Source organism: Engystomops pustulosus, chromosome 3, assembly GCF_040894005.1.
Source record: "Engystomops pustulosus chromosome 3, aEngPut4.maternal, whole genome shotgun sequence".
NCBI lineage: Eukaryota > Metazoa > Chordata > Amphibia > Anura > Leptodactylidae > Engystomops > Engystomops pustulosus.
In genome coordinates this window covers 28,550,240-28,578,031 of record NC_092413.1, presented here as the reverse complement: position 1 = coordinate 28,578,031, position 27,792 = coordinate 28,550,240, and the positions used below count along the sequence as shown (strand labels likewise).

At 42.6% G+C, this 27,792-nt stretch overlaps 1 protein-coding gene across 1 annotated transcript; it reads right to left on the bottom strand.

Moving 5' to 3' along the window:
* Nucleotides 1-332: 332 nt before the first annotated feature.
* On the bottom strand, nt 333-7,249 carry MDH1 (malate dehydrogenase 1). Its single transcript, XM_072140384.1, has 9 exons — nt 7,089-7,249; nt 4,515-4,613; nt 4,330-4,426; nt 3,414-3,589; nt 2,382-2,504; nt 1,974-2,150; nt 1,457-1,574; nt 744-829; nt 333-655 (listed from the first exon to the last, which is right to left on the bottom strand). Exons 1-9 carry the CDS (start codon nt 7,089-7,091, stop codon nt 530-532), a joined length of 1,005 nt encoding a protein of 334 aa, XP_071996485.1. The 5' UTR covers nt 7,092-7,249; the 3' UTR covers nt 333-529.
* Nucleotides 7,250-27,792: the final 20,543 nt, after the last annotated feature.

Below are 27,792 nucleotides of genomic sequence, written 5' to 3'. Positions count from 1 at the left end.
TTCTAGATCTCGGCTTGCTGTCATTCAATAGGAAGATTCCATGATTACTTCCAGTGGACAGAAATCTGACCATGGTCACACAGGTGCACAGATTGTTAGCATCAGAGCTGTTTGATTTAACAAGCTGTGCACCCGTGTGACCATGGTCAGATTTCTGTCCACTGGAAGCAACATTGAAGCCTTCTATAGAAAGACAGCAGAGATTTAGAAAAACGGAATTGATACAGAAAGTATTTTAGAAAGTTATGTAACTTTAATACAAACAATAACATTAATTTGCTGAAATAGAACACCCATTTAAGTCTATAAACAAAAGAGCTGGGAAACATTCATTAACCACATGGGGATTTATTCACCATTACTAGGAATGACATCCAACTAGTTACAGATACAAAACTAAATCAGGTGTAACCCTCGGGTGATTCAACTATAGTGAACGCTGGAGACATAAATAAGCGCTTGTTACTAAAACTTAAAGAGAACTTTTCATTTTTTCAGTACTTGAGAGTGAATTTGGATCAATTTCTAGTCATGCAATTTGAAGGAACTGAAAGGCAGTATCCTTCTCTTCTTGAAGTTCTTTGGTGGTAACATCCATCTTTCCACAGGAGAAGTCATCAATTTTGAGGCCCTCGACTATTTTCCAGGTCTTGTCCTGTTCAAGATCAGAATATAAGAAGCTTTACTATCCAAGAAGCTAAGAACGTTTCACCTTACAGGTACTGTAACCAAGAGCATCCTACCTTGATTGTAACGGGGAATGAATAAAGAAGGTCGTTCGGTACTCCATATTTGTTTCCATCAGAGATCACACCCATAGAAACCCATTCTCCCTAAGAGGGAAAAGGCAACATTAACCAGATCCAATAAACCGAGAAAGCAGAAGCAGAGTAGAGTTTTGAAACACTTATGGGGCAAACATTTTAGCACATGCTCCAGGGCCTGTGTGAAAAAAGACCAACCACAGTGCATCATATCACCAGGATACTTTGAGTCCTGTCCTCTGGTCCATTTTTAATGGACCGCCCAAACTGTGCAGTCGCACCAGTCCAACATGGCTGCATTTTAATCTGGCAGGTTTGCATTTCTGCCAAATATGGCATTGGTGACTTATATGCAAGCTACCAGTGCAACAAAACTTGGACCAAGATCATTTTGTAACTTTTAGTTAGAGACAAACTTTTCAATATGACATTTGACCGATGCTTACCCTTAAAACAACCATGAAGATAGTACAATTTAATGCAACTTAAAGGGGTTGGCCACTGACAGAAGTTGCCCTTTTGCCATTACGGCCCGAATGCTCAGCAGTCCTGCTACTTAAGAAGGCAACATTGTGAGAACAGGGAATGGCCGAAGCTCTATGAGGAGACAATGGTGCATATACATGGAGAGATGGCTAATGGAAGAGATTTATTGAAGAGTGTCCAACCCCTTTAAACAAGTTTGCCATAACTTGCCTCTGGGGTTCCGTTCCAGAAGTCACGGGTGTGATCACAGATGGCCTTGGCGGCAGACAAAGCGCTGGATAACTTCCTGGCCGCGATAACAGCTGCACCGCGCTGCTGAACGGTCTGCAAGAAGACAGAGCATCAAAACATACATATAGATTTATTAATTGTGTGGTGCCATTTTCTGTAAAAAAAAAAAATAAAAAAAATAAAAGTTTTACACAAATCCTATAAACAAGCTGTGGGCTAAATGAGCCAGATCACATGAAAGGTCAGACTGATGTTAGCTAAGGGACTACCTTGCAATCTGCATTTTAGTTCCTCTTAAATGAGTTGGATAAGCGTAAAGTTCTGGACTCAAATGGTAAAACTTGACTGAAGCCTGTATGGGAGTCATGTAATGCAAACCAATGGCGCAATCATATGGAGAATTGTATATAGAGGTTTCAACCTGTGCATCTGCAAACCAGCAGTACAGTTTAGCCATAGCACCAGACAAACACAATTTGTGTAGTTTCTTACCGAGATAAAACCTCCCTTCAGCCAGGCGTCATCTTTCACAGCATCAGAGACAGGAACGTCCTTCCCACCCTGCTTTACAACTGCATGGCTAACATCAGCATACTGAGTGGAGGAGTGATTTCCCCAAATAATCACGTTCTTCACTTCATCACTTGAAACTTTCAAGCGCAGAGCAATCTAGAAGAATAAACACAGGGCTTGAAGACATATCCAAGACCATATCCAGACTTGTCCTCCATTATCAGTGGACACACAACATTCTGAAGATTAAAGGAGGTTCCAATGACTCAAATCTATGCTGGGGGATTGCAATCAAATTATAAAACAATGGAATAACATTATTAAAGAGATAAACCATTTTCCAATATTATTTAAATGCCAGTGTACAAGCCATGAAAGGAAACATACCTGAGCTTTTGCCCTGTTGTGATCCAAACGGGTGAGACAAGTGAAGTTCTCTTTGGGAATGGATGGGGCAGACTTTATTGCAGTCAGGCAGTTTGTGTTTGCGGGATTTCCCACTACAACCACCTAAAATTAAAAGGGAAAAAAAAAAAAGAATTTATTTTTTCCAATGTCTGAGAAATGCAGCATTATTTTGCATTCCAAGGGAAAGGAATGAAACAAAAAAAAAAAAAAAAAAAAAAAACTTTTCCCACTGCATCTTGTAATCTTCACCAAGCAGCGAACAAAGTTTTATTCTATGCGTTAGTGTGAACAGAGTTTTGTTTTTTTAACATTAGTACTTTTGCGCTATAATATGTTTGTTTAGGAGAATAAAATAATGCATTTACTTCTGTGTGAGCATTTCAGTATTTTGTGGGAATGTATGCCCCTTTCACATGGATGTTATGGGGATGTATATCAGGCTGGAAATTTGCAGTAGATAGACTCCCGCATAGATTCCTATGGCACCCCGTAGCGGTATGGTGAGCACACACGTGCAACCATACACAGGGAAGAGCATGCACCATCTTCTCCCGTATGTAGAGCCAGACCTTGCAAAGGAAAGGGGGGGGGGGGGGGGGTGAGCAGTGCCAAGTAGGCATCAATGCCCTTGTGTCCACATGGAATATTAATTGTAGATAAAATATACATTTGATTTCCTGCAGAACTTGCATAAAATTTGTGCAAGCACTGTTCACATGAATGGGATAGTTGTATAAAATTTTCAGCAAATAAACCTACTGCAAGAGGCATCTATAAGCACCATCCAAGCAAACCAAGAAACCGAAGAACCAAAGAGTAGAGGTCCAGCATCCAGGCAAGTAGTAAGGTAATGTAAAAAATCCACTTTATTCAAAAACTGTTGAAAACAGACGTCCTATAATACGGTAAATCTGACACGTTTCGGACCATTCACGGTCCTTAGTCGTAGCCAACCAAAGTGTGTCCTTTTAAGAGCAAAGTCATGGCACAAAGTAAGATTGTCCCAGTTACCTTAACCGTTTTCTTTGCATATTTATCCAGCGCAGCACCCTGAGACTTAAAGATGTTAACATTGGCCTTCAGCAAGTCCTTCCTTTCCATGCCCTCCCTCCTTGGCATGGAGCCTACCAGAATGGCAACATCTAGGTCCTTAAAAGCCACTTCTTCCTTGTCCGTAGCAATCACCTCTGTGGAGAGATTACAAATATCCTGCAGTGAGCAGGAGGCACTGCAAATACCCAAAATAATGACAATGGGATTATTTTTTTGTAATACACAATATTCTTTTTACCAACATTGCCCCTGAGGCTTCATGCACACTAGGAATTGAGGGGGGCGAACTAGCCGCACAAAGTGCAGTCAACTCACGGCCCTCCATTGAGCTCTGTTGTGCACGGTCCCAGCAACAGGCATTTTTAAAGAAAAATATTTAGCAAATTGCCCCAGGGGTCAAAAGTTAGCGGGCAACGGCTGTGTACGGGGAGAGGAGGAGGTGGTGAGCGCAGCTCACCCCCACCCCTCTCCATAGGAAGTTATGGCGCACGGCGCCATACTACGGACAAAGATAGGACATGTCCCATCTTTTTCCGGGGTACGGAGCCGCACTGTAAAGTTCCTCACCCAGGAGAAAGATGGGGAAAGTCCCATCTTTCCACAGAATACAGCACCATGCAACATGTTTCTCTATGGAAAGGGGCGGGGGGTGAGAAGCGCTATGGTACGGCGGGCACACATTCATCTGAATTTAGCCTCAGATTGTATAAACGAGAGTACAGTTCACAATGTTTCATGCAGGCTGCACATGTAACCTTTGCCTTCCTGATAAAAAAAAATACAAGTCAACAATTTGCTTTGAACTTTGTTAAATAAAGGGGAGAAGAAATATTATCAATTTTTTGAGACATTCAAGCACATATGATGATCTCACCTCTCAGCAGAGGCACAGCAAGGTCCTGCAGCTCCATGACTACACCTTCCAGGACTCCCATCATGGGGGTAATATCCAGGAGGACAAGATCAATAGGCTGAAAACATGAGGACAATGATAAGTACCAAACATGCAAAAACTTAGTAATTGACAGCCATTAAAGGGCGAAAATTCTGCTTCATCACCTGGTCTTTACCAAAGACATCACCGTTGGAGATTCCATACATCAGGGAATAGGCAATCTGGCCGGCAGCTCCGGTGATCAGGACTTTGATGGGACTAGGCTGAAGAATAACAGGAAGGACAATCAGCATTTCATGAAGTGCTGGAGCATAAAAATGTCAACAGGATGACGCTTGTTCCATACAATAAGTGGCAGACGTTCACCACTGTAGTGATACTCTGGTCAGTCTAGTTATCCAAAACTTATTTGCAACTTCAAATGCCAGATTAAAGGAATTTCATTACAGGAAGATTTTACATCACATCAGGTTTTATTATTTGTAATGCCTTGTTTATGTAAAGCCACCAGCTACTGTCTCTACTTTCATTCCTCAGAGCAGAAAACATCTTTCTACAAGAGTAAAGGGGATGCAAGCAGTCAGGCTGGAGTGAAAGTCACCTCTGCTGGTACAGTGACAAGTTCTCAAGTTACCAGAGCTGGTCTCCAAAGGGAACCTGGCAGGCATTTGTCTCCTTCCCCCCCAAACAGACCCTGGCAGGTGCAGCATCACTTAATCACCTCTGATCTATGGGGCAGCAGGGCACATGCTGGTCATAGGGTGGAGGGGGTCTGACTGCTGGGACCCCACCAATAATCAGCAAGTTAGTTCCACTAAATTTTCTATGTGATAGAGCTTGTCCACTTCTAGCAGTCCCATAAAACTTGAATGGAATTTCACGGGGTATGTTGACCCATGACTTCATCCCTTAAGCTCTAGACATGACTTTGAATCTAGGAGGAGTGGGATGGGGTGTTAAGCAATCTAGGGAAGAGAATAAGCACTTTAATCTGGAATACATTAATGCTAGAAGTACAATAACTGAAATACCATAAAATGCCTTTAACAGAGTGGGATATCTGCTAGCAGTTCCCCTTCAAGTTTTCTTTATGTTTTCTTTAGTCTTGCTAAACCTGTCCTTAATCAACTCCATGTTTTATTAATTATTGTAATGTTGTAATCGCCTAAAGATCAGAGGAAGACAAGTCAAGACCAACTGAATGGTATGTACATTATCCCACTGATACATATATAGATCCAATATTGTGACAAAGTGTTGGACTATGGAAAGACCTAGCGATGAACCATTATATCTGTACAGGTAACTAGAGCAGAAGCCATAGAATAAAGTCATCTGCCGTAACAAGGAGAGCACCATGCACCCCCAAATAACAAACATCTCAATTAAAATTTTGTGCATACAAGTCCAAATTTGGAACAGAGATTTAAATTACCTGGAGTAACCAGAATATTTGACATGCTGGGAGTTGCAGCTGAGCCGGTGTAGTGACGTACACTGAATGGTTTACCTTTGCCCAACAGGAGCAAACCTCTGATAAACAGGACTTGTCGACCAAATAAAAAGAGTGCAAGCTTTCAATTTAAATGCTTATTCTTCAAAGCCAATAAGTGAACATAGCACAAATTGAATGTGCAACTACCACCCTAGCTGCAGGCGCATGGAAAATTTAGTAGCAGTATATAACCTGGTAGCTAGAAACAAGTATCTGAACTCATGCCAAGTCTTTGCGGTACTGCTACCATTACGCCCAAGTGCAACGTCAGGACAGCCATAGAGGGTCACAAGCGAGTATATTTGCTGAATCAGCCAAATTTTTTAATATTTATTTTTTTAACACTGCAGGAGGCAAAACATAGAAGGAATTGTGGAATTGATAAATAAGCACTTTCCAAGTACGAAAAATAAATAAATTAAATACCATCAGTGTGGCAAAATCAGAAGGTAGAATAACTTTTTAAATTCATTAGAAGAAGTGTTGTAAGTTGACAAGGAAAATTATGATGTGGAAAAATCCCACTTCCCTCAATGCAACTGCATCTTTTATTCACTTCATAAACTTTTGAAGGGGGTGCTTAAAGTCAACTTTCTGAAGTCCTAGATGATTATTATTATAGTAAAGTGAAAAAAAAAAAAAAAAAAAAAAAAAATATCAAGCAGTTATCCTAATGGCTAATCATACAAACCATGTGCAAAGAAAAAAAAATTGGAGATTACTAAATGAGATTTATGGTTGAACTCTGACCTGCAGCATTGTAACAGTAAACATGTTTGCCTCATGAAATGAAACAAGGTGACAAACAGAACATTATAAAAGAAAGAAGGGAACTTTTTTAATCTGGTTTTAGAAATCTTTGTACAGATTTTTGGTAGATACACTGCAGCATCCCCATCCTATAGTGAATTGCTCTATTATTTTACAATAGTTGGAAAAAAGTTATAGTGCAACCTGTGTATAACAATGTATCCCATCTCCATGTACACAGCAAAGCTTAGAAGCAGTTACACACTGTATGTATATTATTGTAGCATTATGTGCATTTGTTACAGGTTACATAGCGCTCCCTCTCACCCAGGGAGCTCACAAGGTTAGTGACTGCAATGGTAGCCTCCTGGCAACGTGCCACAGAGCTACCGCACAGGCCACGGGACTGCAGGCTGCATTGTGCGACTAATAGAAGGCAAGCTACAGAATAGTGCAGCCATTACATAGCAGGCGGCGGAGGAGTCATACACACCATGATGCTCGTCAGGCAGTAGATAGAGCAGCAGGCGGAAGAAGATGTGTCAGGTCTCAGCAGCTTCTATCACACTGGCTGCAGGTCACCTTTACCAGTAGTTCTACAGCCGGGCAGACCCACGTGACCGACACACCCCCTCACAGCGTAGGTCTTTTCTTCTCGGCGTGACGGGAAACTGTAGTCTTCAACTTGACCGTGGTGTTAACGTTCCAGTGGTAAGAACACGCCCACCGGACTACATTACCCGGCATGCTTAGTGGTTTAGTGGCGTGACAGAGCACTCCGCCTCTAAATTTTGTCCAAGCGGAGGCGATTCTCGCGTTATAAAACGTGATCTATAGCGCCGCGGATTAGTGTGAATGGAGGAGATTTTGGGATGATTTTTGTTTTAACTTTGAAATAAAAACTAATAATATTTTCAATGTATGATATGGTCAGGTTTGATGTCTTTGCAATAAATACATGGTCCGCCTGAGGACTCGGAGGTCGATGGATTTTTTTTTTTTGTAATTTTTTTTTTTTGCATTTCCATTTTTCATTTCCACTGTTGCGTTTTTGACAAAGCAAAAGACCAGTTTGCCAATGCGATTTATAATATTAATCAGATGAAATCAATTGTTTTCTGCACCCTTTAAAAAAGCATAAAAGTTGGGACTTTGATAAAAAAAAAAAAAAATTATGGGTGGTGTCACCCGTGACATTTTGAATCTGTTTTAAGCATGTGTTTAACCCCTTAGTGCTGTACTGCGCTGAGTCCTGCGAATAGCGCTCAGTGCAGTGCAGCTACTGCGCGGAGACGATGCCGGTTCAGCTCTGCACCGGAACCGAGCCGGCATGGGGGGTCACGGGATGTCAGCTGTAATCTACCGCTGACATCCCCGGCTAACACCCACGGTCAGAGTGGGCTCCGATCGCGGGTGTTTAACCCATTAAATGCCGCGGTCAACGCAAACACGGCATTTAACTTGCCTTCCGGGGGTCTTTCCCCCACGATCAGCACCCCCACACCGTTTTCGGGGGCGGCGATCGTTGCTATGGCATCTCTGGGGTTCCGATCGGGACCCCAGAGATGCCTGAAGGCGGTGCCTTTAAGATGGCGTCTGACACTGCTGATACATGAGTATTGCAGAGTATTATCATGAACAAGCAATCAGATGATTGCTTGTCTGTGTCCCATAGTGGAACAAGTAAAAAAAAAATGTTTTTCAACAAAAAATATGTTTATAAATCACTAAAAATGCCCATAAGCCCCAAAACATATAAAGGTCTAAATCATAACACAAACCCCTAATATATAGTATCACCGCGTCCGTAACAATCCGTAGAATAAAATCAAATAACTATTGAACCTGTGCGATATACGCCGTAAAAAAAAACTTTAAAAACCCGCCAAAAATTATGATTTTTACCTATTGAATCCCACTAAAAATGCAATAAAAAGTGATCAACAAACATATGTACTCCAGAATGATAGTGTGGCAAAGTACAACACACATACGTTTTTGACAGGTTTGACCGACTATCTTAATTCAAACTGGTCAAAAACGGATGCGGTTTTTAATGGACTGCTTAACGGGTTCAAAACGCCACATGTGGCATCACCCTAAGGCCGGAGGCTTGTGAGTCCTCTCCATGCACCTGCACTCAACGTGCACCATACTATTAAGCGTACGTTGGGAAGGGTTTATTTGAGAGTATTAACAGGGGCGGACTGGGAATTTAAAACGGCCCTGGAAAAAACTATAAAAGTGGCCCCATTTTATGGGCGGAGTCAAAACAAGTGGGTGTGGTCATATAATGTGGGTGGGGTTATAACAGACAAATTGTTGGTAGATGGCCTTAATGCAAAACAAGAACATGTTTTGCTAGTAAGTGAATCTAATGTGCAAAGAATGTGACCTGTCGATCAGTAAATGATGCAAACACACGACCCGATAAGCCTTATATACCTTTCCCCTGTGCCATACATGTACAATTCAGAGATATAATATATTGATACTGCCTCCTATGTACAAGAATAATGCTGCAATAACACATTTAGAATAACCCATTCAATCCTGCCTTCTGTATACAAAATAAAACTACTACAATACCTTCTCCCATATACAAGCCAACTACTATAATACTTGCCCTATGTACAAGAATATAACTACTGTAATACTGCCCCCTATGTACAAGAATATAACTACTGTAATACTGCCCCCTATGTACAAGAATATAACTACTATAATACTGCCCCCTATGTACAGGAATATAACTACTATAATACTGCCCCCTATGTACAAGAATATAACTACTATAATACTGCCCCTATGTACAGGAATATAACTACTATAATACTCCCCCTATGTACAAGAATATAACTACTATAATACTGCCCCCTATGTACAAGAATATAACTACTATAATACTGCCCCCTATGTACAAGAATATAACTACTATAATACTGCCCCCTATGTACAAGAATATAACTACTATAATACTGCCCCCTATGTACAAGAATATAACTACTATAATACTACCCCCTATGTACAGGAATATAACTACTATAATACTGCCCCCTATGTACAGGAATATAACTACTATAATACTGCCCCCTATGTACAAGAATATAACTACTATAATACTGCCCCCTATGTACAAGAATATAACTACTATAATACTGCCCCTATGTACAAGAATATAACTACTATAATACTGCCCCCTATGTACAAGAATATAACTACTATAATACTGCCCCCTATGTACAAGAATATAACTACTATAATACTGCCCCTATGTACAAGAATATAACTACTATAATACTGCCCCCTATGTACAAGAATATAACTACTATAATACTGCCCCCTATGTACAGGAATATAACTACTATAATACTGCCCCCTATGTACAGGAATATAACTACTATAATACTGCCCCCTATGTACAGGAATATAACTACTATAATACTGCCCCCTATGTACAAGAATATAACTACTATAATACTGCCCCCTATGTACAGGAATATAACTACTATAATACTGCCCCCTATGTACAGGAATATAACTACTATAATACTGCCCCCTATATACAAGAATATAACTACTATAATACTGCCCCCAATGTACAGGAATATAACTACTATAATACTACATATATACACAGAAGCGAACATGCAAAAAATCAGTATGTATCATATGCAGCTACAGAAAACACATGAGATCCTCACCTTTTGCATCCAGTGACATCAGGTGACGTCTCCTCGGATTGTTCTCGTTCCTCATCTTCTCCATTAGTTCCACCATCTCCTTGTCTCTTCCTCCAGGTACACAGCTTTCCTGCAGAGTTTACCAAACAGACGTCTTATGTTCTGCACTTTCCCATTGTCCCTTCTTCTGCTACCACCAATACTGTGCCCCAAAGAATATTAGTACCACACAAATAGTGCCCCATAATGTAACTGTAATGGTAAGGATAATTTATTTCTTCTATTCTCTCCTGAAACCTCCTTTACCCCCCCCCCCCACCCCAGTATTGATAGAGCTCCGACTATAACCCAGGTGTAATAATAATGGCCCCAGCATACCCCCGTCATAAAATTAATGCCCCAAGCCTGCCCCAGACATAGAATTAATGGCCCCATCCCACCCCAGAAAAAGAATTAATGGCTCCAGCCTGCCCCAGACATAGAATTTATGCCCCCAACCTACCCCAGACATAGAATTTATGCCCCCAACCTACCCAAAACATAGAGTTTATACTCCCAGCCTACCCCAGATATAGATTAATGCCCCCTGCCAGCCCCAGATATAGAATAATGCCCCCCCGCCCCAGACATATAATTTATGCCCCCTGCCAGCCCTAATGCCCCCTCCCGCCCCAGACATATAATTTATGCCCCCCTGCCCCAGACATATAATTTATGCCCCCCTGCCCCAGACATATAATTTATGCCCCCTGCCAGCCCTAATGCCACCTCCCGCCCCAGACATATAATTTATGCCCCCCTGCCCCAGACATATAATTTATGCCCCCTGCCAGCCCTAATGCCCCCCCCCCCGCCCCAGACATATAATTTATGCCCCCTGCCAGCTCTAATGACCCCCCCCACCCCAGACATATAATTTATGCCCCCTGCCAGCTCTAATGACCCCCCCCCGCCCCAGACATATAATTTATGCCCCCTGCCAGCTCTAATGACCCCCCCCCCCCCCGATATATAATTTATGCCCCCCTGCCCCAGACATATAATTTATGCCCCCTGCCAGCCCTAATGCCCCCCCACTCCGGACATATAATTTATGCCCCCTGCCAGCCCTAATGCCCCCCCCCGTACCAGACATATAATTAATGCCCCCCTGCCCCAGATATATAATTTATGCCCCCCTGCCCCAGACATATAATTTATGCCCCCTGCCAGCCCTAATGCCCCCCCCACCCCAGACATATAATTTATGTCCCCTGCCAGCCCTAATGCACCCCCCGCCCCAGACATAATTATTGCCCCATTCTATCATTAAAAAAAAAACAAAAAAAACATCATACTCACCTCTTTGGAGCAGGTTTCTTCGGTGGCTTCCTCGGTCTTCGGTGGCTTGGTGTAGAGGCGCGGGATTAGTGACGTCACTGCTTCGCGCCTCCACACCAAGCCGCGGAGCTGCAGGGAGGGCCGGACAGCTGACAGGGTAAGTGTCAGCCTCCTCCACGCTACACAGGTCGCGCAATGACGTCAATTGCGCGACCTGTGTAGCTGCGGGTGTACACAGACGCAGAAGCAGCGGTGCTGCGCTGCGTCTGTGTACTAATCAATAGTACCGGCATCGTACGATCGTACGATGCCGGTACTATAGATTATGTTAAAAGTTGTAAGGAGGGAGTGCGGACCGGCCCCGCACCAGCTCCGGACCGGCCCCAGACCGGCCCAGGACCGACCGGCCCACCGGGAAAATTCCCGGTGGGTACAATGGCCAGTCCGCCCCTGAGTATTAATAACTTAGGGCCGGGCTTTTTAAAAATAATAAAACTGTATTCACCTACTCCTTCACTGCTGATGTCCCGCCCATCTGGTCCATCTGACCTGCACTCCAGTTGCTTTCAACTGTCCCGACCTCTCCCATCCATCACCATATCCCAACACCTAGGCCGCGGTCACACGTACCGCTAGGCGTCCGCTCATAACGCGACGCTAGCGCACAGAGGGAGGTCCTCGGGCCGAACGCACATGCGTTTCCAGAGAAACGATCGGCTTAACAATTGCATGCGTTTCCCTGGAAACGCATGTGCGTTCGGGCCCGAGGACGCCTAGCGGTACGTGTGACCGCGGCCCTACAATGCTAAGAGATAGGGACAGATGGGAGCGGCCGGCCCGAGCCTCCCTGAGCGCATCTTCCATGCCCCTGGAAACAAACAGGGGGAACGAGCAGACGGACCATGGCGTGGTAAATCAGCAGTAACGGAGAAAGTGACTACAGCTTTATTATTTTTAACCCCTTAAGGACGCAAGGAAGTACAATTGGTGGAGAACTATGTTAAAAAATGACTTTTATTAGAATCAAAACAGTAAAATCCAAAAGTAGTGGAGGATCAAGAGGATAAGTATATCGATACAAAAACTGACAAAGAAGAGGGAAAATTGGGCTGTGGTAGTGCGCCCAATCAGGTGTGTGGGGCAGGCGGTCCCTATAAAACCCTAACGGGGTGGTGTCGGGACCTGATATGCCCTGCTTGAAATGCCTAAACTCGGGGCCACAGCCATATGCGACTGCCGCCCCGACTGGAACCTCAACCTTCGCTCGGTCACCTAACCCTAAGATGAGCGGGAAGAGGAAGGGGTGTGCCAGGATGCGTAAAGGGGGGGGGATAGCCTTACGTCCTAATTGGTCAGAGGTCAAGTGGGTAAGTCCTGAGCGGTCAGAGGACAGTGTTAGAGGCAAGGGGAGATCGTACTGGTTCGTGGGGAGACAGTACTGGTCTAGGTACTCACCACGAGTGCAGTTCCACTGACTCCTCGCATCTGGACGCTTCTAACTCAGCGCACCAGCACAACACCATTGTGCCCTTTGGCGGCAGGCAACCAGTGCCTCACCGCATCGACATCATCCTGCCCCAAACCCTTCTAATAAGATAATTGGTCCCTTGTGCATACAAGCACACCCCGGATACCCGATCCCTGACAAGCACCCATAATCCTGGTCACATTTCCCCTGAGGAGCCTATGTCATATAGGCGAAACATGGCATGTAGGGAATCCTGACCTACAAGAACTCCAATAACTTTGTCTCCCTGGAGAATTGCCTACCTACGCTATCTCTTATCCTCATTCGGGTACCTAGACCAGTACTGTCTCCCCACGAACCAGTACGATCTCCCCTTGCCTCTAACACTGTCCTCTGACCGCTCAGGACTTACCCACTTGACCTCTGACCAATTAGGACGTAAGGCTATTTCCCCCCCCCCCCTTTACGCATCCTGGCACACCCCTTCCTCTTCCCGCTCATCTTAGGGTTAGGTGACCGAGCGAAGGGTGAGGTTCCAGTCGGGGTGGCAGTCGCATAGGGCTGTGGCCCCGAGTTTAGGCATTTCAAGCAGGGCATATCAGGTCCCGACACCACCCCGTTAGGGTTTTATAGGGACCGCCTGCCCCACACACCTGATTGGGCGCACTACCACAGCCCAATTTTCCCTCTTCTTTGTCGGTTTTTGTATCGATATACTTATCCTCTTGATCCTCCACTACTTTTGGATTTTACTGTTTTGATTCTAATAAAAGTCATTTTTTAACATAGTTCTCCACCACTTGTACTTCCTTATATGCTCCACTAGGTGGAAGAGGTCGGGAACACACGTTCACCCACCTATTGTACTCCTTAACCCCTTAAGGACGCAGCCATTTTGTAGCTTAAGGCTCAGCCCGATTTTTTGGATTCTGACTTGCGTCTCTTTATACGGTTATAACTTTTGAACACTGTTACTTATCAAAGCGATTCTGAGATTGTTTTTTCCTCACATGTTGTACTTCATTTTAGTGGTAAATTTTGGCAGATAAGTTTTGCGTTTATTTACAAAAAAAAAGAAAATATGATAAATTTTTGGAAAAATTTGCCATTTTCGAAATTCAAAATCATTGCGTTTTCAGGCAGATCGATTTACCACCTAAATAAGTTGCTGAATAACATTTCCCATTTGTCTACTTTACATTTTCATAATTTCTGAAATGTCTGGATAATTTATTTTGATGTCACGCGGCTTGCAAATAGAATATCGCTTTTCCGGATTTTCAGAATTTACTATTTTGGGGATAAATACAGTTTGGAATGAAATTTTACATATTTAGCATCACAACCCCCTATATAACCAACCCATTTTCAAATCTGCACCCCTCAAGCTATCAGAAACAGCTTTTACGAAGATTGTTAACCCCTTGAGATCTTCATAGTAATTGAATCAAAATGGAGGTGAAATTTAGAATGGTCATATTGTTCCCTTATACGTTCATTTAGCCCTAAAATTTACACATTTCCAAAAGATAAAAAGAGAAAACCCACCATACAATTTGTTCTGCAATTTCTCCTGAGTACAAAGACCCCCCACATGTGGCTGTGACTTGTGTTATGGGGGCACAGCGAGGTGCAGAAGGGAAGGAGGGCGCTGCAGCTGCCAGGATTTTAGTTTCCTCATTGGCCCCTTTTGAAGGCTATAAAATTTTCGCTTTTTCGTTATTGGGGCCATGTGATGCCATTTTTTTTGCGGGATGAGATGCTTTTTCCAATGTTACCATTTTGGGGTTTGTATCACCTATTGTTGAAAATTTAGGAACTTTTTTTGAGGACAGGAGTAGAAAAGCATCAATTCTGTACTGGATTTTTTACTTCTTTTTTTTTTGGTGTTCACCGTATAGACCAGTGATGGCGAACCTTTTAGTGACCGAGTGGCCAAACTGCAACCCCAAACCTCCCTCATTTATCGTGAGGTGCCAACCAAAAATTAAAGCAGTAATTTATTTTTCACTCATACTGGGCTCCTGAGGACACCAACACAGTAGAAAGAAGGAGGGAAAATTTGCATCATTGCTATCCAGTATCCCTCTCTACACAGAGAACCAATGGGGCCAGCAGTAGCTTCTCCAAAGATAATTCGTCTCTGTCTACACATTCTCCCTCTTCCTACAGTCCCAAGCAGCATCTTTTAAGTTGCTTGGAACTGCAGTAAAATTCTTTGAGTCCTGTCTGGTGTCCTGGGGCAATGGCCCGGGTGCCCACAGAAAGAGATTGGAGTGCCGCCTCTGGCACCCGTGCCATAGGTTCGCCACCACTGGTATAGACTAATAATCATGTTATCTTTATTCTATGGGTTGATACGATTACGGGGATACCAGACATGAATATATTTTCTTACGTTTTACTAAATTTGTCAAACAAAACCCTAATGTGGGGAAAAATCTATCATTTATGTATTGCCGTCTTCCAAGTGGCATAACTTTGTTACTTTTTTGGCTACGGAGCTGGTTGATGGCTTGTTTTTTGCGGGACATGTTGTACTTTGCACCAGTATCATGTCGCAGTACATATGGTTTTTTGATCACATTTTATAGCATTTTTTGTGGGATTGAAAAGGTAAAAATCATAATTTTTGGAGGGTTTATAACAGTTTTTTTTTACGGCGTTTATCGTGCGGGTTCAATAATGATTTACTTTTATTCTACGGGTTGTTACGGACGCGGTGATACTATATATGTGGGGTTTGTCTTATGATTTAGACTTTTTTTTGAGTTATATGTCTCTTTATATGTTTTGGGGGTTTGGGGCATTTTTAGTGATTTATGACTTTATTTTTTTATTGAATAACTTTTTTTTTTACTTTTTCACTTTTATACCATGGGGCATGAAGAAGCAATCATCTGATTGCTTCTTCATGATAATATTCTGCAATACTCATGTATTGCAGAGTATTATCAGTGTCAGCCTATACACTTGCATAGGCTGGCACTGTGCCAGTAAGATGACGTCACAGACGCCATCTTACTGGCAATTCTTGCAGGTAACTCTGGGGTCCAGATCGGACCCCAGAGTTACTATAGCAACGATCGGCGCACCCCGAAAACGGTTCGGGGGGGCCGATCGTGGGGGAAAGATCCCCCAGATACATGTTAGATGCCGCGGTCGCGCTGACCGCGGCATTTAACGGGTTAAGCACCCGCGATCGGAGATAACTCCGATCGCGGGTGTTACACTGGGGTGCCGGCTATCAGTCACAGCCGGCACCCCGTCTTTCCCGATGCCGGTTCGGCTCAGATCTTGAGCTGAACCGGCATCAGCTCAGCGTCCGATATATCGGACGCTGAGCGTTAAGAGGTTAAGGACGCAAGGTATTTTCACTAATTTCTCGCACCGTCAAAAATCCATAACTTTTTCATTTTTCCGTGTACAGAGCTCTGTGAGGGCTTATTTTGTGCGTAACAAATTTTACTTTCCCGTGATGTTATTTATTATTCCATGCTGTGTACTTGGAAACAGGAAAAAAATTCCAAATGTGGAAAATTTTTTAAAATGCATGTTCTTGTGGTCTCAGTTTTTTTTTACTTTCTCTCTGCGCTCCAAATAACACCTCTATTTTATTGTTTGGTTCGGCACGATACCACATTTATATAGGTTTTATTGTGTTTTAATACATTTTCAAAAATTAAACAAGTGTGTATGAAAAAGAAAATTCTTCTTTGCCATCTTCTGATGCTAATAACTTTTTCATACTTTGGCGCCCAGAGCTGTGTGAGGTGTCATTTCTTTGCAAAATGAGCCGTTTTCATTGCTACCATTTTGAGGTCTGTGCGACATTTTGATCACGTTTTATTACATTTTTTATGTCATGTAAAAAGGTGTGAAAGTCGCATTTCGGACATTTGGGCGCCATTTGCCATTCCGGAGGTCACCGTCGGCAATAACCGTTTTTATATTTTGATAGATCGGGCATTTTGGGACGCAGCGATACCTAATGTGTTTGTGATTTTTTCACTGTTTATTATATTTTATATCAGTTCTAGGGAAAGGGGGTGATTTGAACTTTTTATATTTTATAAATTTTTTACATTTTTTAAACTTTTTTTTCTCTATTTCTTAGGCCCTCTAGGGTACATTAACCCTAGATGGTCAGATCCTTCCTACCATATACTGCAATATACTACTATATTTCAGTATATGGCTCATTGTAATGAATCTCAGGAAACCATGCAGCCTCGGGTCTGACGAAGACCCCACGTTTTAAGTGCCACCCGCGACTTTGCTGGTGGCAGAAAAGAGGTTAACACCTCCGACAGCGGGTGATAGCGATGGGTCTTTGCTGCAATATGCAGCAAAGCCCATCTCTGTATGAAGAGGACTCAGCCCGTGAACCCTCTTCATACACCCTTCATAGCTCTGCGGCTGATATATCCGTCGCAGAGCGTGAAGGGGTTAAAAAGCCCGGCTCTAAACAAAATAAAGAAATTGGGGTAAGAAAGATATATATTAAGTGTTGTTCCCACATCTGAAATGAAATTATACACATGGAAAAGGAAAAAGCAGGTGTCTAAGGAACAAAAAATATTCTTTATTGAGTATAATGGCATAGGTTAAAATCAATTAAAAACCCATCAAAATCATCCCTAACGCCAGATAAAGGTGGCAAACACAATACCACATATAATGTAATAAATGTAAACAGAGTAAAGATAGACTGGGGTAGCATCAGAATAAAAAAACAATTGCAACACCCTCGCCGATGCAATGGCGAAGGAGTGCTTGCGAATAAGCCCCACAGCATGTCATCACATCACACAGGGGACATTGCAGTGGTTAATCCTGCCTGGCAAGGCAAAATTTAACTTTGTGTATGATGCAAGATGTGTATAAACCTATCATCCAATGTCTTGTATTATATCCTGTCCTCTGTAAGCTGAGATGTGATTGGAGGAGCTGCCACCACCTGACCAAGGGGAGATAATAAAACCCCTGGCCAGGAATGTTCTAGGGGAGTCTCTCTCAGGAGAGAGAGGAGAGGAGTCTCTCCCAGGAGGGAGAAGAGACCAGTTCCAGTCAGACCCTCTGGGTCTGCAGGGCACAAGATCAGAACAGCTAGAGACTAGTTTAGCCTAGCTCAGATGAGAAGAGAAGCAGACTGGGTTACCCCAGTCCAGACTCTATTCAGCCAGCATACCAGATAAGAGCAGGAAGAGCCTAGCCCCTGCCTCTGAAGAGTGGAGCTAATAGATTACAGTTAGTGAGGAAAGGGGTATCATCCTACCTTTAAGGGTGATACCTGAAGCAATCCAGGACGAGCTGAAGCTTCCTATTAGGACACAGCTACCTCCCAGCCTGCCCCTGCATCCAGGCTGGTGAGAATCCCTCCTGTGGCCTCCTCCAAAAGCATCTCAGTACTCCATCACTCTGTTAAAGGCACGTTGCTGAAGTTCCTGTCGGTTCCAATAAAGAACTGTAAGTGTTTCTGTTCAACCTCTGCCTCCGTCTGGTCCCTGCTACTCCGGCTGTCACAATCACGGGCACCCTGTCCACCACACAGAGACTCATACTCTAGACACCAAAGGGTTGCCCCAGGGAGATCCGCTATAGCAGCCTCTCCCTCATCATTTCTTGCCAACACCACCCTGCTGGAGACCTGCCAGGCTGTAGGACAGCCCTCCGGTTCCCCATACCAAACACCGTGACACTGCGGGCCCAGGCTGTCTCCAGGCCCCAAGAAAAGGCTAGGCCCCGGTGGGGGATGTTGCACAATGATGGTGATAAATAACAATGATTGAGGTATACAAAGGTAAAGAAACAATGCAGCCCAGACAATTAACCCCTACGGGACTCAGCGGGGGACATTTACTATGGCGTTTCCGCCAGTTTTGGTGCTCCGACTCTTCTCCGAAAAGGGGCGTGGCTTTGGCGGAGTGGAAACTCAGACACAATTAATATGTGTCGCAGCCATTTTTGGGCGCTGTAAACTGGCGGAAAGTAGACCAAAAGAAAACTGGTCTAGCAGGGACTGTTGGACACATTTCTGGTGCTCGGGACAGATTTTGGTCCCAGGGACAGAAAATGGTCTCGGGGCCAGAAATGTCTGTGTACAGCTCTACAATATTAAATGTGTATCTTCTTTCCCAGAGCAGGTCGGTAACAAAGCCAATGCAGACACCGACACTTTAACCCCTTAACGACTTGGCCTTTTTTAGTTTTTTCACTTCCATTTTTCACTCACCAACTTCAAAAATCTATAACTTTTTTATTTTTCCACATAAAGAGCTGTGTTATGGCTTATTTTCTGCGTAACAAATTGCACTTCATAGTGACGGTATTTAATATTCTATGGTGTGTACTGGGAAGCGGGAAAAAATTCCAAATGCAGTGAAAATGGTGAAAAACCACATTTGTGACGTTTTCTTGTGGGCTTGGATTTTACAGCTTTCACTCTGCGTCCCAAATGACATGTCTACTTTATTCTTTGGGTCGGTACGATCACGTGGATTCCCAATTTGTATAGGTTTTATAATGTTTTCATACATTTAAAAAAATTAAAACCTCCTGTACAAAATATTTTTTTTTTATTTTGCCATCTTCTGGGGCCAATAACTTTTTCATACTTTGGTGTACAGAGCTGTGGATAGTGTCATTTTTTGCGAATTTTGATGCCGTTTTCATTACTATAATTTTTGGAACTGTGCGACCTTTTGATCACTTTTTATTAATTTTTTTATATTTTTCAAAATAGCAAAAAAATGCCATTTTCGACTTTGGACGCTATTTTCCGTTACGGGGTTAAACATAGTGAAAAAACATTATCATATTTTGATAGATCGGGCATTTTCGGACGCGGCGATACCTAATGTGTTTATGATTTTTACTGTTTATTTATTTTTATATCAGTTCTAGGGAAAGGGGGGTGATTTGAATTTTTTGTTTTTTTTTTATTATAATTTTTTTTTTTTAACTTTTTTTTATTTTTACTTTTACTATTTTTCAGACTCCCTAGGGTACTCTAACCCTAGGTAGTCTGATCGATCCTATCATATACTGCCATACTACAGTATGGCAGTATATGTGGATTTTACTCCCCATGCATTACAATGTGCAATTAGCACATTGTAATGCATGGGTTAAAACGAAGTAGCCTCGGGTGTTCGGAACACCCGAGGTTACCATGGCGACGGATCGCCGCTCCCCGTGACGTCATCGGGGAGCAGCGATCCACGACAAGATGGCGGCGCCCATGCGGCGCCATCTCTTTGAAGCCGCCGGCAGCATTGCAATATTCAGCAAAGACTTACCGGCTGTGGAGAGGGCTCGAGTCGTGAAGGGGTTAAGTAAATGTCCCCCAGCCTCTTTTGGCCTTAAGGACGCGGCCCCATTCTTCAAATCTGACCTGTGTCACTATAAGTGGTTATAGTTTTGGAACGCTATGAGATATCCAGGGGATTTTGAGATTGTTTTCTCGTGACACATTGTACTTCAAATTAGTTTAAAAATTTGGATGAAATCTTTTGCGTTTAGTTATGAAAAAAAACAAAATTTGGAAAAAATTTAGAAAAATTCTTTATTTTCAACATTCTAAATTCTCTACTTTTGATGCAGATAGTCATAGCTCCCAAATAAATTCATAACTTACATTTCCCAAATGTCTGCTTTATGTTGGCATGGTTTTTTAACCCCTTAAGGACGGAGGGTTTTTCGGCTCATTTCTCGCTCTCCAACTTCAAAAATCCATAACTTTTTCATTTTTCCGTGCACAGACCTGTGTGAGGGCTTATTTTGTGCGTAACAAATTTTACTTTCCCGTAATGTTATTTATTTTAACATGCCGTGTACTGCAAAGCTGAAAAAAAATTCCAAACGTGGAAAAATTGAAAAAAAACCGCACGTGCGTCATGTTCTTGTGGGCTCAGTTTTTACGACTTTCACTCTTCGCTTCAAATAACACACCTACTTTATTCTTTGGTTCGGTGCGATCGCGGTGATACCAAATTTATATAGGTTTTATTGTGTTTTAATACATTTTCAAAAATAAAAAAAATGAGTACAAAAAAGAAAAAAAAATTTTTGCCATCTTCTGACGCTAATAACTTTTTCATACTTTGGCGCACGGAGATGTGTGAGGGGTCATTTTTTGCGAAATGAAGCGACGTTTTCATTGCTACCATTTTGAGGTCTGTGCGACATTTTGATAATTTTTTATTTCATTTTTTATGTTATGTAAAAAGGTGTAAAAGTCGCATTTCGGACATTTGGGCGCCATTTCCCGCCTCGGAGGTCACCGCCGCCCATAACCGTTTTTATATTTTGATAGATCGGACATTTTGGGACGCGGCGGTACCTAATATGTTTGTGATTTTTACTGTTTATTATGTTTTATATCAGTTCTAGTGAAAGGGGGGTGATTAGAATTTTTAATATTTTATTAATTTTTTTTATTTTTTAAACTTTTTTTTTTCACTATCTTTTAGACCATCTAGGGTACATTAACCCTAGATCAGTGATGGCGAACCTTTTAGAGACTGAGTGCCCAAACTACAACAAAGACCCACTTATTTATCGCAAAGTGCCAACACAGAAATTTACTTTGTGATTTATACTCCCTTCACAGTTTTCATTGATACCAGCACCCTGAGGCACCAATATAGCAGAAAATAGTCCCAGATAGAGCTGTCACTTTAAAATAGCTCTGTGCACAGCAAGTCCTGGGCTGTCTGGGACTGCAGGAAGATACCTGGAGTCATCTCTGGTGATGGCCTGAGTGCCCACAGAAAGGGCTCTGAGTGCCACCTCTGGCACCAGTGCCATAGGTTCGCCATCACTGCCCTAGATGGTCAGATCGCTGCTACCATATACTGCAATACTACTTTTGCAGCACATTCATTACAATGAGCCACTGGCTCATTGTAACGAATCTGCAGCTGCCATGTAGCCTCGTGTCAAGAGAAGACACGAGGCTACCATGGCAACCGATCGCCGCCCCCCGATGACGTTCGGGGCGTGGCGATCGAAAAAAAGATGGCGGCGCCCGCGCGCCGCAGTCTTTTAAACGCCGCCGGCGACTTTGCCGGCGGCAAAGAAGGTGTTGATAGCCGCGATCGGTGCAAGCACCGACCGTGGTTATTAGCGGTGGGGGTTTTGTGCAAAATGCAAAAACCCCCACCTTTGTATGAAGAGGACTCAGCCCGTGAGCCCTCTTCATACATCCCTTATACCTCTGCGCCGTAGAGCGTTAAGGCGCAGAGCGTTAAGGGGTTAAGATTCCACATATTTTACTAGAATGTTATGAGGCTCAGAATTTAGGTATCATTTTTCACATTTTTTGTAAAATCACCAAAACCTGTATTTAGATGGACCTGCTCAACTTGTAATTGACACTGAGAGGCCTAAATAATAGTGAGACTCGTAAATTACCCCATTGTGGAAACTACACCCCTCAACATAGGAAAAACCACTTTTAAGAAGTTTGTTAACCCTTTACGTGTTTTATAGGGGTTAAAACAAAATGGAGGTGCAGTCTCCAAATTGTAATATTTTTTCACAATACACCCATTTTGGGTGGAAAATTAAACATTTATAATGGATTAAATGAAAAAAGGCTCCACAAAGTTTGTTACCCAATCTCTCCCGAGTACACGGATACCCCATATGTGGTGGTAACCTGCTGTATGGGCGCACGGCCGGGCATAGAGGGGAAGGAGGCGCCATCCAGATCAGATTTGCTATGTCACATTGTACAGGCTATAATTTTTTTCTTTTTTTTAATGTGGACCTATAGGGGCTTATTTCTTTTGCCACATGAGATGCACTTTTCTGGTACGTAATTTGGGGGAATCTATAGGCTAATTGGTGAGATTTTATTAACTCTTTGTTGGTGGAGGAAATGAAAATCATCACTTTTCAGGAAGATTTTTATGGTTTTTTTTTGGCTGTTTACCATACCATAAAAATAGTATATTATTTTTATTCTATGGGTCGCCACGATTACAAAAAGACCTCATTTATATAGATTTTTTATTTTTTCCCCATTTTTACTGAATAAAAAGTAATTTGGCAAAAATGTTGTTAATTTTAGCATCCCCGTCTTTCATATGCATAACTTTTTTATTTTTCGCCTCACAAATCTGTTTAAGGGCTTATTTTTTGCGAGAAGGATTGTTCTTTTTAGTGGTCTTATTTTAGAGTGTGGAACATTTTTTTAAATCCCTTTTTAGAGCATTTTTATGAGGTATTACCGCATATACTCGAGTATAAGCCGACCCGAGTATAAGCCGAGACCCCTAATTTTACCACAAAAAACTGGGAAAACCTATTGACTCGAGTATAAGCCGAGGGTGGGAAATGCATTGGTCACAGCCTCTCCAGTATGTAGCCAGCCAGCCCCTGCCCCAGTGTATATAGCCAGCCACCCCCTGCCCCAGTGTATATAGCCAGCCAGCCCCTGCCCCAGTGTATATAGCCTGCCAGCCCCTGCCCCAGTGTATATAGCCTGCCAGCCCCTGCCCCAGTGTATATAGCCCCCCCCCCCTTCCCTGTCGTGCAGCACAACAATACCGGATGGATCGCACAGAAGATCTACAGGTGCCGCCAGAAAGGCGAGTTTTTATTTATTTATTTTTTGACTCGAGTATAAGCCGAGTTTGGGTTTTTCAGCACATTTTTTGTGCTGAAAAACTAGGCTTATACTCGAGTATATAAGGTATTGAAAATTATCTTTTTTCTGGAGCTTTTTTTTGTTTTGTTTTTTACGGGGTTCACTTTGCGGATCTAATAACGATTCTGTTTTATTATGCAGATTGTTACGGACGCAGCGATACCAAATATGTGGGGGTTTTGTGTATTTTATTCAATTGTACTGAATAAAAACCAATTTGGAGAAAATCTTGTTCATTTTAGCATCACCATCTTTTCATATGCATAACTTTTTTATTTTTCGGCTGACAAATCTGGTTAGGGGCTTATTTTTTGCGAAAAGAGTTGTTCTTTTTAGTGGGCTTATTTTGGAGTGCATTACATTTTTTAAATTACTTTTTAGAGCATTTTTTAATAGGGTATTAATTAAAAATTATCTTTTTTCGGAACGTTTTTGCGTTTTTTTTCTACGGCGTGTACCGTGCGGGTCCAGTAACGATTCTGTTTTATTATACAGAATGTTACGGACGAAATACCAAATATGCGTTTTTTTTTGTGTTTTTGTGTTTTTTATACTTTATTAAGTGTTTTTATAGGAAAGTGACATTTTAGGGGCTTATATTTTAATGCATTTATTTTTTATTTATTCTAATGTATTAACTTTAGTGTTTTTGACTTTTTTTTACTTATACATACTTGAACTTGAACCAGTGATGCTCTGATCACTGGTTTAAGTTCAATACACTGCTCTACAATACTATTTTATTGTAGAGCAGTGTAAACTGTCTGAGCAAGCTTGCGCATGCTCAGACAGTTTACAGTCAGACCCGGAAGGGGTCTGGCTGCCATGGAGACCGGGCAGCTCCGGGGCACATGCCAGTCCTCGGAGCTGCCCAGAAGTGGATCAGATGCCCCGGTAAACGGCACGGGGGATCCGATCCACAGCGCAAACACCCTTACACGCCGCGGTCATGTTTGACCGCGGCGTGTAAGGGGTTAACACCCGCGATCAGAGCCGTCTCCGATCGCGGGTGTTAGCGCAGGCTGTCAGCTGTACTAGACAGCTGACAGCCGCTGCTTCTGGTACCGGCTCCGTTCGTGAGCCGGTGCCAGAAGCAGGACGTTATAGAACGTCCCCGTGCGCTAAGCATCTAGCCCCGGGGACGTACTATAACGTCCTGGTGCGCCTAGAGGTTAATACAAGCAGCAATAAATATGTATAATTACATTACCAAAAGAATATTCCTGGCAAGGTTCCTAACGCGACGCTAGCGCACAGGTGGAGATCCTCAGCCCGAACGCACATGTGTTTCCACAGCAACGCACTCGATTGGCTTAACCCCTTAAGGACACAGCCATTTTGTAGCTTAAGGCTCAGCCCGATTTTTTGGATTCTGACCTGCGTCTCTTTATACGGTTATAACTTTTGAACACTGTTACTTATCAAAGCGATTCTGAGATTGTTTTTTCCCCACATGTTGTACTTCATTTTAGTGGTAAATTTTGGCAGATAAGTTTTGCGTTTATTTACAAAAAAAAAGAAAATATGATAAATTTTTGGAAAAATTTGCCATTTTCGAAATTCAAAATCATTGCGTTTTCAGGCAGATCGATTTACCACCTAAATAAGTTGCTGAATAACATTTCCCATTTGTCTACTTTACATTTTCATAATTTCTGAAATGTTTGGATAATTTATTTTGATGTCACGCGGCTTGCAAATAGAATATCGCTTTTCCGGATTTTCAGAATTGACTATTTTGGGGATAAATACAGTTTCGAATGAAATTTTACATATTTAGCATCAAAACCCCCTATATAATCTACCCATTTTCAAATCTGCACCCCTCAAGCTATCAGAAACAGCTTTTACGAAGATTGTTAACCCCTTGAGATCTTCATAGTAATTGAATCAAAATGGAGGTGAAATTTAGAATGGTCATATTGTTCCCTTATACGTTCATTTAGCCCTAAAATTTACACATTTCCAAAATATAAAAAGAGAAAACCCACCATACAATTTGTTCTGCAATTTCTCCTGAGTACAAAGACCCCCCACATGTGGCTGTGACTTGTTTTATGGGCGCACAGCGAGGTGCAGAAGGGAAGGAGGGCGCTGCAGCTGCCAGGATTTTAGTTTCCTCATTGGCCCCTTTTGAAGGCTATAAAATTTTCGCTTTTTCGTTATTGGGGCCATGTGACGGCATTTTTTTTGCGGGATGAGATGCTTTTTCCAATGCTACCATTTTGGGGTTTGTATCACCTATTGTTGAAAATTTAGGAACTTTTTTTGAGGACAGGAGTAGAAAAGCATCAATTCTGTACTGGATTTTTTACTTCTTTTTTTTTTGGTGTTCACCGTGTAGACTAATAATCCTGTTATCTTTATTCTATGGGTTGATACGATTACGGGGATACCAGACATGAATATATTTTCTTACGTTTTACTAAATTTGTCAAACAAAACCCTAATGTGGGAAAAAATCTATCATTTATGTATTGCCGTCTTCCAAGTGGCATAACATTGTTACTTTTTTGGCTACGGAGCTGGTTGATGGCTTGTTTTTTGCGGGACATGTTGTACTTTGCACCAGTATCATGTCGCAGTACATATGGTTTTTTGATCACATTTTATAGCATTTTTTGTGGGATTGAAAAGGTAAAAATCATAATTTTTGGAGGGTTTATAACAGTTTATTTTTACGGCGTTTATCATGCGGGTTCAATAATGATTTACTTTTATTCTACGGGTTGTTACGGACGCGGTGATACTATATATGTGGGGTTTGTCTTATGATTTAGACTTTTTTTTTGAGTTATATGTCTCTTTATATGTTTTGGGGATTTGGGGCATTTTTAGTGATTTATGACTTTATTTTTTTATTGAATAACTTTTTTTTTTACTTTTTCACTTTTTCCACCATGGGACATGAAGAAGCAATCATCTGATTGCTTCTTCATGATAATATTCTGCAATACTGATGTATTGCAGAGTATTATCAGTGTCAGCCTATACACTTGCATAGGCTGGCACTGTGCCAGTAAGATGACGTCACAGACGCCATCTTACTGGCAATTCTTGCAGGTAACTCTGGGGTCCAGATCGGACCCCAGAGTTACTATAGCAACGATCGGCGCACCCCGAAAACGGTTCGGGGGGGCCGATCGTGGGGGAAAGACCCCCCAGATACATGTTAGATGCCGCGGTCGCGCTGACCGCGGCATTTAATGGGTTAAGCACCCGCGATCGGAGACAACTCCGATCGCGGGTGTTACACTGGGGTGCCGGCTATCAGTCACAGCCGGCACCCCGTCTTTCCCGATGCCGGTTCGGCTCAGATCTTGAGCTGAACCGGCATCAGCTCAGCGTCCGATATATCGGACGCTGAGCGCTAAGTCACTGCGCTCAGCGTCCGATATATCGGACGCTGAGCGTTAAGAGGTTAACAATCACATGCGTTTCCCTGGAAACGCATGTGCGTTCGGCCTGAGGACCTCCCCCTGTGTGCTAGCGTTGCGTTATGACGGACGCCTAGCGGTACGTGTGACCGCGACTTAAGGCTCAGCCTCATTTTTTGTATTCTGACTTAGGTTTATGCCACACGTAGTATTTTTGTTCCGTTTTCAAGCATGCATTTTCAGTCCATTTTAAAATCCATCTGTTTTTACTGTTTACCATGCGTTTGGCTGCTTTGAACCTGTTTAACTGCCAAAAACGGATGCGTTTTGAAAATGCATACTCAAAAATGGACCAAAAAACGCCACGTGTGGCATCATCCTAAGGCCGCGGTCACACGTTCTGCTAGAGATTGGTAAACCTAAACCTGGTGTCCATAGAAACATATATGCGATCTGGCCGAGGCTGAGTAAACGCAGCTCTAGCGTACAGGTGCTGGCCACGGCTCAGGAAATGCGTCTGCATCCACAAACATGTCTAAACGTGGCCTCACATTAGGAAAACATGTCTGTGTGTATGAGTCCATAGAAATACATGGGGGTCCTGTAGCCACAGCGGTTAGCACAATATACGGTTGTGTATGTGAGGCGGTGGGCACAGCTGCCACACTTACTGCCCATATTTGTAGGGTTAT

Excerpts from the sequence above, each read along its gene's own strand:
- MDH1 (XM_072140384.1), bottom strand. Across the intron at positions 1,575-1,973 it reads TGAAGGGAGGTTTTATCTCG|ACCGTTCAGCAGCGCGGTGC; the intron begins GTAAGAAACTAC and ends GTCTTCTTGCAG. Across the intron at positions 656-743 it reads CATTCCCCGTTACAATCAAG|GACAAGACCTGGAAAATAGT; the intron begins GTAGGATGCTCT and ends GATCTTGAACAG.